The 15,742-nt window shown below is 37.3% G+C and overlaps 1 protein-coding gene across 1 annotated transcript in view; it reads left to right on the top strand.

Moving 5' to 3' along the window:
• Positions 1–12,075, top strand: part of ZFAT (zinc finger and AT hook domain containing) — a gene marked incomplete at its 3' end in the record, with an annotated part of 30,072 nt that extends 17,997 nt beyond the window's left edge. The window contains exons 4-6 of the mRNA XM_009581042.1: positions 8,799–8,949; positions 9,205–10,673; positions 11,843–12,075. Coding sequence (XP_009579337.1) covers positions 8,799–8,949; positions 9,205–10,673; positions 11,843–12,075 — 1,853 coding nt within the window. The remainder of the gene's footprint in view (positions 1–8,798; positions 8,950–9,204; positions 10,674–11,842) is intronic.
• Between the last annotated feature and the right edge of the window lie 3,667 nt (positions 12,076–15,742).

Raw genomic sequence — 15,742 nt, 5'->3', positions numbered from 1 at the left:
TTTGCCTCTTTCCCACTGCATGTAGCTTCTCCCCCATCCTGGTGCCCATTCCCCTCACTGCCACACGTGAGGCTCCCCTCACGTCCTCTACTCCTTTGTCTGGGCAAAGGGGAACATGCGATGGCTGGTTAAGGGGCTCATGTAGATGTTAGTAAGTGGGTTCATATAGATGTTATAGATTTATACATGCACCCTCCCTTCCTCAGGGCTGTTGGGAAGAGCTGTAATTGGGGTATCCTCTCTCCAGGTGCTAAATTTTACATACCTTGTAAGAATTTTTGTCTTTGAGATCTTTACATCTCTGGCAAGGACTAGAATTTTCAAGAGGGGAAGGAAAGACATGGTAGGCAGTGCAATCAAGGACCCATTTTCTTAGGAAACTAGCCGAAAGAGGTGAATGAAATAATAGTAAATACAGATAGTGAAGAAAACGTAGTAAGCATGTGATGTGGGAGAGGAAATGAAAATCTAGAGGAGATTGGTGCCTTAATTACTGCCTAGTAAAATTTTTCTTTGGTCAACAAAAAGTTTGGGTTTTCTTTACACATACGCTTTTTGAGTGACTCAAAATATTAAAACAACTTCAACTTTGGAGCTCTCTGTGCATAGTACACGTTACATTCAAAAGGCTTCAATGAACTGAAGGGATTTATGGTCAAATGTGAACCTGCAGCTATTTTTTAAGGTTCTCTCATTTATTTGGTTGACAACTAGTAATCTTACTACGTTCAAGTTCCCAGCTAGAATACGTAGAATGAAAAAGTCATTGTTGTTAAGACATTTGTGAATGATCATCCTACTTTTCAGAATTTGGAAATTCTAGAAAATACTATATAAGTGGTTAACTCTTTGAAGATTCAGAAGAAAAATATTTCATTTACTACAATTATGTTTTACTTTATTTTTCATTGCTTTTCCTTCTATTTTTTTCATTAATTTCCATGATCTAACTATATTTTAGTGTCAGTAGCAGTTTTTAGGCTGTTCCCCTTCCTCAGTAATTACTAAAAATAGTAATACTATCTTTCATAGTATTTTATTAAATTTTTCTGGAGATTATCATGTGCTGAAGAGGTGACTTATTGCTATAGATTGCTGTTGAAGAATATAAACAGATAAAACATTTCTCCCTTCTTCCCTGCTTTCTGTGTGCTAGATCACCTGTAAAGTTAAGTTGAAAATAAAGTTTAAAAGTGCTTAAGCACTATCAAAACTTAGTCATCTTTCTGCAAGCATTAGCATTCTCTAGCCACCTGTTATCTAGCTTTAAAGATACATGGAAATATCCCTTTTCGTGTCCAGTGCAGTAAAATCCTGTTGAAGATGTCAGATAAGCATTCTGTCAATTAGAAAAATAGAGAAGGCTTTAAGAATTAGTTGTATCTTATCCACGGTATAGAGGAAGTATTCAGACGGTATGTCTCCCTTCTTAAATGAAAGACAGTTTTAGGAGTATTACGTTAACAGTTTGCTGTAATTTTGCTATATGCTATTTAGGTTTGGGACACTGTTTTATATCATGTGTTCAGTAGATTATGACTAAATTGATCTCTTCAAAATCCCTTCAAACAAACAGATCAGTTAGTTTTTCATTTCCCAGAAAGGACAGTTGGGCAACATTGATTTTTCCCCATGTTCCTTTTCTGTAATGTTTACTTGGGAGGCGTATGAAAGGTAATAGATTTACAGCTTTAGAAATTTGAAAGCTTGCATTAATTCACAGAGTAAATACAGTTTGAATAAAAGTGATAGTTTTTTTCCTGTGCAGGTGTTGAAGTACAGGCTAGAGAGGTGGGCCCGTGCGAACTTTGTAAAGTTCAACAAGGCCAAGTGCAAGGTCCTGCACCTGGGTCGGGGCAACCCCCCGTATCAATACAGGCTGGGGGATGAAGAGATAGAGAGCAGCCCTGCTGAGAAGGACTTGGGGGTACTGGTGGATGAAAAGCTGGACATGAGCTGACAATATGCGCTCGCAGCCCAGAAGGCCAACCGTGTCCTGGGCTGCATCCGAAGAAGCGTGGCCAGCAGGTCGAGGGAGGTGATTCTGCCCCTCTACTCCGCTCTGGTGAGACCCCCCCTGCAGTACTGCGTCCAGCTCTGGAGCCCTCAGCACAGGTAAGACATGGACCTGTTGGAGCGGGTCCAGAGGAGGGCCACAAAAATGATCAGGGGGATGGAACACCTCTGCTATGAAGAAAGGCTGAGAGAGTTGGGATTGTTCAGCCTGGAGAAGAGAAGGCTTCGGGGAGACCTTATTGCAGCCTTTCAGTACTTAAAGGGGGCTGACAGGAAAGATAGGGAGGGACTCTTTATCAGCGAGTGTATTGATAGGACAAGGGGTAATGGTTTTAAACTGAAAGAGGATAGATTTAGATGAGCTGTTAGGAAGAAATTTTTTACAATGAGGGTGGTGAGGCACTGGCACAGGTTGCCCAGAGAGGTGGTAGATGCCCCATCCCTGGAAGTGTTCAAGGCCAGGCTGGATGAGGGTTTGAACAACCCGGTCTCGTAGAAGGTGTCCCTGCCCATGGCATCCCATTAAGGTCCCTTCCAACCCAAACGATTCTATGATTCTACAACTGGAGGGACCCAAAGACCTTGAAGAGAGGGAGTGCTGCATTCATGAACACACGCGTCTTGTATCAGATTAAACGGAGTACGGTTTTTTGTAAGCATCGCAATTAAGAATGAGAATGAATAACTACAATTATATGCACATCTAAAAATACTTTGTTGTGAATGGCAGATACTTTTGTTCGTAGTCTGTGTTTAAGAACCAGTGAGTAAACTCTGCCAAAGATTCAATCTTCTGGTTTTTTATGTATTTTATTTCCCATGTTTAAATTCTGTAATATTATCAAGGCTTCTAAAAACAATTTATTATTCATGCTCAATTAGTTTGATTCAGGAGAGATTCTACTTTGAACATTTAAATTGTTGTTTTATATGAATCCTGTAATATTTTAAAGACTTGGCTTGTTACTAGGAGAGTTGTTTTAAATTCCTATAAAGATGGTCAATGGTAGAATTCTTGGGTTTTTTGGTAGAGCTCAAGATATACAAAAATAGCATAAAATACTTAAATTCTTGATGCTAATTATTTTTTTATTTTTAAAGGAGTTGGATTTTTTTCTCCTACAAATTCTTAATACAACGCTGTACAGGTTTTTCTCTCCCCAATTTCCACTGGGGAACCACTTTCCGTAAAAGGCCAGCTGTGTTCTGCTGCTGTAATTTATGAACACTTGGTTCCTTTTCCCATGGAGATTTTGGGAAGCGGGGAAGAAGTGGAAGAATGTCATTTTGCTTACTGTTTTGGGACTGACTTAGTTTAACTGATGACAGTCTTTTCTGTTAAACTGATAACAGTCTTTTCTGTTGAGGATGACTTTTTTTTGTAGCTCACAGAACGATGGTTGTGGGTTTATGACACATCTGAATGGATTCAATATCAGACTGTTGCCAAGGGAGCTTTCCTGCTTGTCTCTTATTCCCAGTTCACTTCCCCTTTCTTGCACTGGCACTAGTGCTTGTGTCAGCCTGCGGTAAAGAGATTCAAAAAACCGGCAAAATAAATATATGTACATGTGCACATGCACATACGCATACTCATTTTCTCTGTCAGAGAATTTTTTTTCTACCGGTTTGCTTACTGAACTGTTTCACATTGAGGCCACATAATTTTGTGGCCCAGTACCTATAGACTGCTGTCCCAGGGGCAGCGCTGTCCTCCCACCCCACCCCCTGGCCACAAATTCCTGTCCTTTGGAGCATTGTACATGTTTATGCAGTTGTGTGGTAAAAACACACTAGAAAACTAATTATATATTTGCAGAAGGAGACACGTGGTGTAAATTTTAGCCAGAGCCATTCTCTGATCCTCTTCATCTTTATGAACGCCTGTGCTGGCACTTTTAAGGCATCACAAGCATGTAGTTGAGTGGAGGGCTAGAGAAAAGAAGCTAGCCTTATGTTGATTTAAAGCAAATGTGGAATTAAGCAAGGTGAGGAAAATTAAAGCTTTCCCCTCTGAATGTGAGCAGGTATCTATATTTCCATGTGGTTACAGATTGATTTAGCTCCGCCAGTTTAACGTACAGCTCTGTTGAAAGGGGTAGTAATCTTCATCCCACCAAACGCAGGTCTGTGATTCTATTTCTTTGTCCAAGTTAAAATGGGTTTAACCTCATTGTGAGCTAACCTATAAAAATATTAAAAGGTTCTTCTGCTTTTTTTTAAACTTTATTTTGGGGGTGAGTGGTAGGTTTGCATGGGGAATGTTGAGGGTTATGGGTAGGGTTAGTTTCTGTTGGTTTCACTTTCAGAACTGTCTTACACATTTGGAGCACATTCCATAGGATATTACAGAAATGAAAAAAATACATTCGTTCAAAAAGAGATTGTAAGAAACAGATACTCACTTCATACCCTTAACAAATTATTTCACCTATACAGACCAAGGTACCTACATTACAAAGAGTTTTTTAAAATTAAAAAGAAAAAAAAAAAGAAAAAAAATCCATAGCTTAAAGATTGGTCTAGTTGGATCAGTTGTCTCTAAAGGCAGCTTGCAGCATCTCTGTAGGAAGGAAATAAGAAACTTATTATGTAAAGCCTCCCAGATTTTGACAGCCATTGAGTTGGTTGCATCTGGATCATCGTCTTTAAAACATATCTATTAATTTGTCTAAATCCCTTCTTGAATACATTTATATTTTCAGTCTCTGTAACATTGTGCAGTAATTGTTCCATAATTTAGTTACACACAGGGTGAAAGTGTACATTCTTTTGTTTTGTTTTAAGCCTGCTGACTGCTTATTTCTTCGAACTGCTCTTTGTTCATAGTTTATGAGATAGAGAATGATTATTCACACTTTTTTCACAGTATTGCTGATTTTAGAGGTCTTTCTGATATTCCTCTTTCATTTATCTCTCTTCCAAGCTGAAGGTCTCTGAGATGCGTATCTATTTTCCAAACAAAATGCGTCTGATTTTATCATTGTTACTGTTTTCTAGTTCTTCTATATCCTTCTTGTTGTCCATACTTGAAGTTGTAGGAGGTTCACGGAATTTAGTTGGATTTTAGTAGGAATTTGGTTGATGATGTCTCCTCTTTTATTTCTCCTAATAATTTTATTATTCCTTCCATTATGATTACCTTTTAGACTGTTCATAAGTATTGGAGAGTTCTATAGTGAAGGGCAAGATACTTCTCTAAGGGACAGACTGTAAGAGATTAGAAGCCATCACTGAGTTTCAGCCAGAGATAAGGCATATTGGGTAATACTTATCTGTAGAAGTTGCTGTCATGAGGAACTCAAATCTTACTACTCTTAAAGCAGATTTACTTAGAACAGATGACATTGACTGGAAAGATGAAAGCAAAAGGCATGAATAAAGTCTAGTAAACTAAAGTCCATTCTGCGTTTAAAGTAGAGATATAGTAGTGCGGGAGGAAGGATTTTTTTGAAAGAAATTATCAGTACAGTTAACCTCTTTTTTTCCCCTGGTATTTCTATACTCTGACTTCTTGAAATGATAGTCCAGGGAAACAGTTAGGAAAACTTTTATCTTCCGTATTGTCATATGGTATTTTTAATGGAAAACCAGACCTTGTATCTGTTTGCCTTGTTCTTACACTTTTCCCTAGCCTGTGGCTGCTTTTAGAGACACGAATATTGAGGGCATTCTTTTGGGATCTGGGACGTGTGGGTTCACTACCTACTAGGTTGGTTAGAGCCTAAAACCCAAGTTTCTCACTTTCTGGGTATATGCATTAGTCATTATTTTATGATATAGCAGTGATTGCTGTGGCTACTGGTCCATTAGTAGCCCATACTTAGGCAGCATCCCAAGTAGATGGAGGCATCTAATCTTAATGCTTCTGTATCTCTAAGGGTAGGAAGTAACTAGCTAACGTGAGGGGACGTGATTGCCTACTGTGAGCAAGTACTCTATCAGTATGCTCGAAGAATTGGATCTCCTTCTTTAGGTTTTTAGAGGTATTTGCCTCTCTATTAACTGCATGGGGAATGTAGGCGGTAGTGTTAGGATGACCTGGAGCATTCTGTCCACTCCAAGTATGCAAAATACTGGTGAGTTAGTACTTATCTAGTCCACCTAATTCAGGTGATTAAAATTTTATACTGATAACACAGAAGTCTATAAACAGTTCAACAGTCTTCTCAGGAAATGCTTAAACATCTTGAAAGGCAGAAGAGCACAGGGAAGGTTTAGTGCAGAGCATTTAATGAGAATCTTTGTCTCACATTCAGGAAATGGGAGGCCTGAAAGAGGTAGCCATGCATATAGATCTGTTTTCTTTTAACTGAGTCGTTCTAAATATAGAAAAATTTGCTTCTATTTTAAAAATATTGAAGTATGGGAACACTGGTCTGGTGTTTTACCATCTTTGTACTGAACCCACTGGTTGAACCACGTCTCCTGTACTGTAATTACAAGCTCCCGTCTCACTGGGCTACTACAGTGCAATTTGGGAGATGCAGTCCTGCTGGACAACCTGGCATTTGTGGGAGAGGGAGTGATAGGAAGAATAGCAGTTTCAATGTTCTGGTAACATTTAGGTTGAAAACTTGGAAGATCAGTTCTGATCAACTGGCAGAATCTTTAGTACAGAACTGAAAGCATTATTAAAAAACAGTAGTCAAAAAAAGCCATTTTTAGATCCAGCCAGTTCAGTGAGCAACAGAGCTATTACATTCTGTTTATTTACAGAGTTGGCTGATGTTCCATCTGATACAAAAAGCTCCGATAGCCTTACATACTCCCAAATGGCCTCTTCTCAAAAAATCTCAATTTCCCTCTTTAAATCACTCTGCAGGACCCACAGGATCTCCATCTTTCTCCCTTGTCTTGTCTACAGCACTGCTTTCCTCAGCTTAATGTCCCTAAGTCTTTCACACATGCTGTTGGGTAGCCCCCACTTATTACTGATTTTTCCCATATACTCTGCCTGCCTTTTTCCTGATGCTTTTGCTAGTCTGCAGGCTAAATGTTTTTTTAGGAAAACTAGATTTAGTAATTTGCTAACCAGCTAGTTTTCTTTGGACACTGTACTCTCCGTGGTTTAGTTTTACTGTTCTTACAATTGTTGTTTCAGAGACTTTATGTTAATACTGCGTATATTTTGTAAGTAATGTCTTCAGGAATGTGCTCTTTGAGTGGAACAAGAATTAATTTCATCCTTTGGTTAAAGGAATAGCTCATGCATCATTCTTTGAACTTTCTTCTTTCTATTCAGGTGTTTCATTTTATATATACTTACACATGAATAACACTGTTAAAAATATGTTGAGTATGTTGACTCTGTCTTTTGCTTTCTAGGCTCCTTCTAGGCTTTCATGTCTCACATTTCTTTGATTCTTATTGTAAATTCTTTCCTGTCACAAAAGTGTATTGTACTTTTTTTTCCCCCTCACCTTCTAATCAGGTGAATTGAAATGAGATGAGATACTGTGATACCTGAGAAAAAGAAAATAAATGGAAACTTACCAAATTTCAGTTTTACCTGAAGTTGTTAACTTCGTTATTTAATTCAAACATATTTTCATGTGCACCCGCTCTTGCTTCATTGTCTCCAGTATATGATAGAACAATCTTTAATTATAGGTCCTGTAATACTTTTTTCCTAGGGTGGATGGGTGTTCATCTATTACTACATATTCATTGTCTTGTTTTCTTTTTGTTATTCAGTATATGGTCCCTCGTTTACTACTCATTTTTCAGTATCAGACCAGAAAGCAAAATTTTTTTTTTTTCAAAAATTTTTCTGTAGTACTTGTTGGTAGAATATGAAGATTTCACAAACATTTATATAATTGTAATATATATGTGAATAAATACATAAATACACAAATATATATAATTTCAGCTTTTGAAGATAATAGCATTCCCATTGAACATGTGGGTGGATGAGTTACAGACAGACAAAGAAGTTCAAAAGGAGGGAATCAATTAATAATGGGTGCTTGGTTTGATATACATGAGGTTTTTTGGTTTTTTTTTTTTTTTTCAGTGTAAATTAGTATTTATATAGATTTTCGTTACCGTCAATGGAAACTATGGATGCCTGGCATTAAGTTTTTCCTGCCACTCTTCAGAAAATAAAGAACACCCGCTAAATAATCTCAACTCAATCACATCTCAAAATATGCTTATTTTTGGCTCAACTAACTGTAAAGCTCTGAGGGATAGAATCTGATCTTACTGCATTCGGTAGAGCCCCTTTACTCCTGCTTCTAATGGATGTTGAGAAGTGCACATGGAACACACTTTTCTATTCTGAGGGCATGGCAGAATGCCCCAAAATATAAGCAATAAAAGATCTATTTAAGGAAAAGATGTGCAGACTTTTAAGTATAGGCTAAACAGTGTCTTTTCCCAGCCTTATTTGTGGAACTTATTAAACAGCTTGGCTGAAGTTTTCAAAGGATGTAGTATGAGGCAGAAACAGAAAAATTAAAATTTCATTTTGAAAAGTTACAGTTTTTTAAAGGTGGAAATATTCAGATATAGGATCTCGTAATAGTAGACATCATGCACCATGAATAACCCTCAGAACCAGAGGCCTGGCATGTTATTTGAACAGATCTGTGGTGTAAGTACTAATGTCTTCTGGAAGTGTATCCATCATTTTATGCACATGAATTTAACAACAGAAACTAAAACAGTTGAACTAATGATTACAGAGTTTAATGCTTTGTTTACACTTGTGTATTATATTAAAACGTGCATTGTCTATGACAATTTTAATGAGCATTTTTTGTTCTTGCTTTTAGGAGCCACAAAAATTGTTCCTGTTGAGGCTGCTCCCCAGGAAAGTGAACCCGCAACTCCAGAGGCAACAGTTCAAGACCCATCACAACGAAGAGGATATCAAGAATATGCCATTCAGCAAACCCCATATGAACAGGCAATGAAATCTAGCAGGTAATTTTGAAGTATTTATATTTATATACATGGAAAATATGACTGAAATGCTTCCCTATCCATTTTCATGAAATTGAAATATTTTCTGAGCCTTTTAAATAAAGGCATAAGTTGTAGAATTTAAAAAGCCTGTCGAGAATACCTTTTAAAAATAAATTAAACATTTCTGTCCATAATGAATATCTAGGGAAATTCTGACATATTATGTCACTTAGTTTCAATATTCTAAATATAACTGGTTTGGTTTCTTTTTAGGTTGGGTCCAACTCAGCTGAAGATTTTTACATGTGAATACTGTAACAAGGTGTTCAAATTTAAACACTCCCTCCAAGCACATTTGAGGATTCATACAAATGAAAAACCTTACAAGTGTTCATACTGCAGTTATGCCAGTGCAATCAAAGCCAACCTTAATGTTCACATGCGGAAACATACAGGGGAGAAGTTTAGCTGCGATTATTGTACGTTCACTTGTCTCAGCAAAGGCCATCTCAAAGTCCATATTGAAAGAGTTCATAAGAAAATAAAGCAGCATTGTCGCTTCTGCAAAAAGAAATACTCAGATGTTAAAAATTTGATCAAGCACATCAAGGAAACACATGACCTTCAAGATAAAAAAGTGAAAGATGTTTTTGATGAGCTTCGTTTGATGACACGAGAGGGCAAAAGACAACTTCTTTATGACTGCCATATTTGTGAACGCAAATTTAAAAATGAACTCGATCGAGACCGTCACATGCTTGTGCATGGTGATGAAAGGCCTTTTGCTTGTGAGCTCTGTGGTCATGGAGCCACTAAATACCAAGCCCTTGAGCTTCATGTGCGAAAACACCCATTTGTTTATGTGTGTTCTGTGTGCCTGAAGAAATTTGTCAGTTCTGTAAGACTCCGTGCTCACATCAAAGATGTGCACGCAGATTTGCATGAGACTTCTGTTTTTAATAGTTCTATCAATCAGAGTTTCTGCCTCCTTGAGCCAGGAGGTGATATCCAGCCAGAAGCCCTTGGTGAACAGCTAGCACAAAGTGTAGATGAATTGACTATCGTGAGTACTGATGCTATTAACACACCACAACCATCTGCTTGTAAAGGTGAATCAACAGCTGCAGATGTAAACCATAACGGTCAACATAATGGTGACTTAAAAATTGATACAGTCCCTTTGTTAGAATTTGAAAATCCTCCAGTGGAGAATGTAGCAGAGACACTGTGTCAGACAACAGACATAGCAGTGCCAAATGTTCAATCCTGTGTAGCATCAGATTGCTTTCTGCTGAAAAACGGTACTTCTGGTTCTGATGAGTTAAAAGTTTCTCCTGCAAATGAAGAGGAAGTTAATCACTGCAGTTCTGTAAATGAGCAGGGTGAAGAAATTCAGCTTTTGCTGTCTGAAGACAAAAGTTTAAATCCGAGTCAGAACAATGCAATGACTGAGAACCTTTCAGTCTCTGAAGATAGAAATCAATCTGTTCCTTCTAGTGAATCAGAAACAAGCAATCCACCAATTCAAAATTCAGCAGAAACCACAAACCCTTCGCCAGCATCAGACGCTAATGCAGCCGTCAGTCCAAAGGCAGCCTCTTCTAATGCAGTTACATCAGACAGTGGGAGTGGAGCTGTTGCCTTTATGCAGATCTTGGATAGCTTGCAGAAGAGACAGATGAACACGGAGTTGTGTGAGAGGATAAGGAAAGTTTATGGAGACTTGGAATGTGAATACTGTGGTAAGGAGTAGTAGAATGATGGTTTTTTGTTGTTTTTTTTTTTTAATGTTATATAGTGGGCCATCTTTTTCGTGCTCCACTGGTTTAGTTTTTGATATATTTGTGTATCTTTGTAGCAGTATTAATTTTGTAGTTCAGTATGGATTCTGGGGTCCAGCGAGATTTACTTTGGGCTGTATAAATAGTGTGAAATGACTCAAATCTCAAAAAAAACATTAGCGGAATATAGCATAGCAATGCTTCGCTAGGCTCAATTTTCAGTTGATGTGAAATTTTGATAGAATTAGATTATTTCTGTCCACGTGCCTCTCCTCACTTCATAACTTTAACTAGGGCCAAACACAGCAGATTTAGGCATGTGATCAGCATTAGTCAGTCCATGCTTTAATGCTGAAGCTTCGTTATCAGCTTAGTATAAAATTCAGAGTCTTTTCCATATAGTATGGAAGGATGTATGATAATACACATTCTGTACAATAGTCACATACACTAGATACATATGCATTTTTTGTGACTTGTTTTGAACCAGTTTTTGGAGATGAAAATTTTCATTACATACTATCAGATCAAGACTGTTCTGATTATAATTGTTTTTTTGAGTTTATGAAGTGGGAAGAATACACTGTTCCGATTTATTCTAACTGAAAATTTTTGTGTTTGCATAGCTGGAAAGGAAACAATTTGGGATTTATTTTGTATCCTCCATTCTTGAGAAGGGAAAGGAATCAAAGTTTAAAAAAACCAGTTTTTGAAACACCATAACATTGTATGTTAGATGAATTGCCATTATGTCAGAAAACCTTTTAGGAAGGAATAACATGAAAGGAAGTAAAAAACATTTTAAAAATCTCTTTTAGTGTACAGTTACATTCAGATTCTTTGTATAGGAGAACAGATTTAAAGGACTTCCCCATTAGGAAAAAGATCATTGACATGTATTAAAGTTGCCCTTGTTAGTCTGTTTCAGGACATATGACACAATCTTTTTAGACAAAAGTGGTTTTGTATATATTTTCAGTAATGAAGGGTCTTTAGGACAAGTTTTCATTAAAGACGAAAGGAACAGGATTCAAACTGTGTTTTGCCCGAAAAGAAAACTGAGTATGTGTTGGAAGTTTCACTAACAATTGTTTAGAAATTACTTTCTTTGTGTCTAATTTTATTTACAGGCAAGCTGTTTTGGTACCAAGTGCATTATGACATGCACGTTCGTACACACACTCGAGAACATCTATATTACTGCTCCCAGTGCAATTATTCTTCCATCACCAAAAACTGCCTTAAGCGTCACGTCATTCAGAAACACAGTAATATTTTGCTGAAATGTCCCACAGAACATTGCGACTACTCTACTCCAGATAAATACAAGCTCCAGGCACATCTTAAAGTTCACACAGAGCTGGTAAGTAACAAACGAAACAGTATGTTTGTCTAAATTCAGTGTCATCATCATAATGTTTGGAATTGTGTGGCAATATTTGAAGACATAGGTAAGAGTTCTTACCTGAGCGCTCTCTGCATACTTCTGTACAGGGAATACATGAGTTACAGCAACTAGATATTTGGTCCCTCTCGTAGTAGTTTCCAGTAGAGTATATCCATTTTCTCCCTTTGGTTTTCCCAATATTCTCAGATTCTTAGGATCTTGAGAGAATAAAATGAGGTTGGTACTATTGTTGCTTTACTTCATTCCTTGGAGCTGAATTCTCTTCCTTCATAAATAGATGATTGTGGCAAAATGAAAATATGTTCCTCTCTTAATTACTATAGGCAGAAGAAGTTTGAGTTGTTGAAAAGAACGATTTTTTTTCCAAATAGCTCCAGCTACTTGCAGCCAATCTCTTTGAACATCTGTTATTTTCTGTTGTAGTTACAAAGATGAAGAGATCATGTTTTAAAGGCTCCTATCTTATTCAGTAAGCCTTCTAGCTCTGAATTCCATTTTGTTAAAAACAGGTCTGGTCTACTTCTTCAACGTGCCCTTCAACGTTACATATGTTCTTTGAGACTATGCAAGGGGCTGCATGCCTGACTGGAAGACCTCTTTGTGCAGGACACTGCTTTGTGATTGTGCTCTGATCCAACATTATCACATGAATAATCTTTTGAGGAAAATGTTTTAAACATCAACCCTGCTTGCATTTTTTTTCAAAAGTATGTTTTAAAAAATATATTACGGTATTCAGAGTAAGAAATACTTTAAAACTAAGGAATGAGATTTTATTCTTCATTGTTGATTAAGATGCTTTTTTAAAAGTGAAATTATGTACATGCTTTTCTTGGAAGATTAAGAAAAAACAATTATTTTCTTTACATCAATGTTGCCTTCTTTTCCTACCATGTGGCAGGATCCTTTCTGCGTGCAAGGTATAGTTGATCTGGGACATTCTAGACTTGTGTACCCAGAGAGGTTATAATGTGCATACACTCACACAGTGTATGAATACAGGTAAGTTCCTTCCCGTTCCAAACTGACCTCTAGAAAAGGATGTTTGGCAAGTGCCTGCTCTCCTGGAATAATGAATTCAGTCCACTTTTGACTGTAGTCTTTCCTGAAGGCCATCTGGAGTGCTTAGGTGGAACATATGATCTCATGCGATTTTGTGTGAGGATACTGGTATTGAATAAAGTACAATTAAGGATTTCATAAAATATTTGACAAGCATGCTGTTTGTAATTAAACTTTCTTGGCTGATAATGCCAGAAAATTGGCATGAACTACATCCTTGCAATTTGGGTTTTTAATAATTTATGCAGTAAAATACTTCCAAAAGGTGATTTACCCTTCTCCTGAATTTGTTTTTATTCTTATTCCAGCAGAAGAGAAAATACCAGTTGTTTAGTTGCAACACTCACTCTTCTGTCCTTTAAGAACAAGGAAATAATCACACAGATGGGCCTTTCTTCATTCTTTACACAAGATTATGGTTTTCGCTGGCATTGTATTGTAAATAAGTCTTACACACCCTTGACAAAATGCAGCACATATGACACATTCCTCCTTATCACATGAGAAAGCAATATCACAACTCACTTAGTCCTGTGATAAATATTGTTATTATGCTTCTTTTTGCTAGTGAAATGTGATGCTTGAATTAAGGATTTATGTTAATTTTTCCCCAGATGTGGACAGTTTCTGCATAGCTACTTAAAAAAGCTGTTAACATACAGTGCCTAGTGGTTTCAGGTCATCTTTTGCAGTCAGCAGGTGGGCTCTTGGCTGATACTTCCAACAGCTGAAGTTACCTTCAAGGTGTTTGTAACAGAACAGAACACTTCACCTCCTACTCTTGTTAGGTACTAGTCTTTTATAACTGCAGGACAGTTTTAAAAAACAAAACAAAACAGATGACACAAAAGGGAACATTTTTTCCCCCTTTTGTCTCCTGATTCTGTAGTATTTTAAACAGAATCCGAATTTTTTGTGAAATGTGCAGAAAGCTTACGTAATAGACATTCTTTTAGGCTGCTTTTCAATTTATTATATTTATGATGTCCAGCTGATGGCAAAAGTCTGTGTAAATGATATCTGAGACTACTTAAGAAAAAAGAGCCTAAAATTAGATATCCTATATCCTTATGTCAGTACCTGTTTTTCAAGTGTGATGGATGTCCGACAGCTCCCACCAGGGGGATCATTTTCATGATACTAAATAGAACCGAGAAAATGCATTTCATAATTAAAAACAGTGTGACAGCAAGATCTTTCAGAAGTATGCTTACTGATGCTTACTGTCATTTTTAAAGTGTTTAAATGGATTGAAAAAATCATGTGTTAGAATTTACTCAGTAACTAAATTTGGCAGTTCTCATATTGGCCTTTGTGCCCACTGCTTGGTGTATTTACTTAATGCATACCTTACTGAGCAGGACTACTCATTCCAAAATATAGTACTTTAACAAACTATGCACAGTTAAAAGTGGAAAGCTACTTTAATGTTAATTTTAGTTTGCAAAATCAATTCTTAATAAATATTAAAATTAAAGCTTTCCTGGAGACAGAAGATATCAAAATCTCAGTTCAGTTCCTTGTATGAATGCCACTCTTTCGTTACCTTGTTGCTGGCTGCTTTTCAACTGGATCCCTGTCTTACTTGGTGAACAGGATAAATGATGGCTATTAAAAAGCAGCTTACTGTTCATCCCTGTCACTCAATATATAGCCACTCTCTATGCACCATCCAAGTCTTGCACTGAATTTGGGATTGTTTATTCCCTGGGGGATGGGGACTGTTTATGTGCTGCCTGTTGCCTCGGTATCGGCTACACATTGTTGCTACAGGGAAGATTTTTACTTTTGAAGTCTGGGAATGGAGGCTCGGCTTGATTTAAAACCAAAATTTTGCATATATTCTTTGATTTTCAGTACCCGTCTTTTACCTCTAAGGCTTGTGTAGTAGTTTTTGACAATTCTTGGCATTTATGGAGCTCTTCAGAAGTTCAAACCATGACACATGTAAATCACTTCAATGTCATAGTACCTAGGAAAGGGATGGGCAGTTTATAATAACTTCAGAATAATTTACAGTTATGAATGAGCTAGTGGTAACGTTAGGGACCGGTTGTGGAACTAAACAATGCTGATGTAGGTACCAGAGTTTGTTTACAACCTCCAGTGGGTTTTACAATACTCAGTATGTTGAGCAGATAAACATCATGGAGAGATTTGACTCTGAAATTATTTTAAATCTATATAGGTAATTGATACTGCAAGATAAGCACGTCTATAAAACTGGAGTTCAGACCCAGAACCACCACTTGCTCTTAGGTGCCTACATCTGCTTTCATGTACATTTCGGGATGTAAATGAGTCTTCTCTTTGGAAGGATGCTTAGGAATTTCATTATGCTGCTGACCTTTTGTGTGATAGCGTAGTTAGAGCTTTGGGTAGGAAGTGAGATACTTGAGCTCTGATGCTTATTTCCCCTTCCTGAGGGGTGTTCATTTTCAGACCGTCACTGGTCTGGCTGTGATACCTTTGCCTCTGGAGCAGTGCCACTGTGCAGTCAAGAACGCAAGGTACTGGGAAGGGAAGGAATTAACCAGATATCCTGCTGGGAGTCTGTTAT

The sequence above is a fragment of the Fulmarus glacialis genome, unplaced genomic scaffold (assembly GCF_000690835.1).
Source record: "Fulmarus glacialis isolate BGI_N327 unplaced genomic scaffold, ASM69083v1 scaffold7067, whole genome shotgun sequence".
Taxonomy (NCBI): domain Eukaryota; kingdom Metazoa; phylum Chordata; class Aves; order Procellariiformes; family Procellariidae; genus Fulmarus; species Fulmarus glacialis.
Note: the sequence above shows the minus strand (reverse complement) of the source record. Positions and strands in the feature narration are given on the sequence as shown.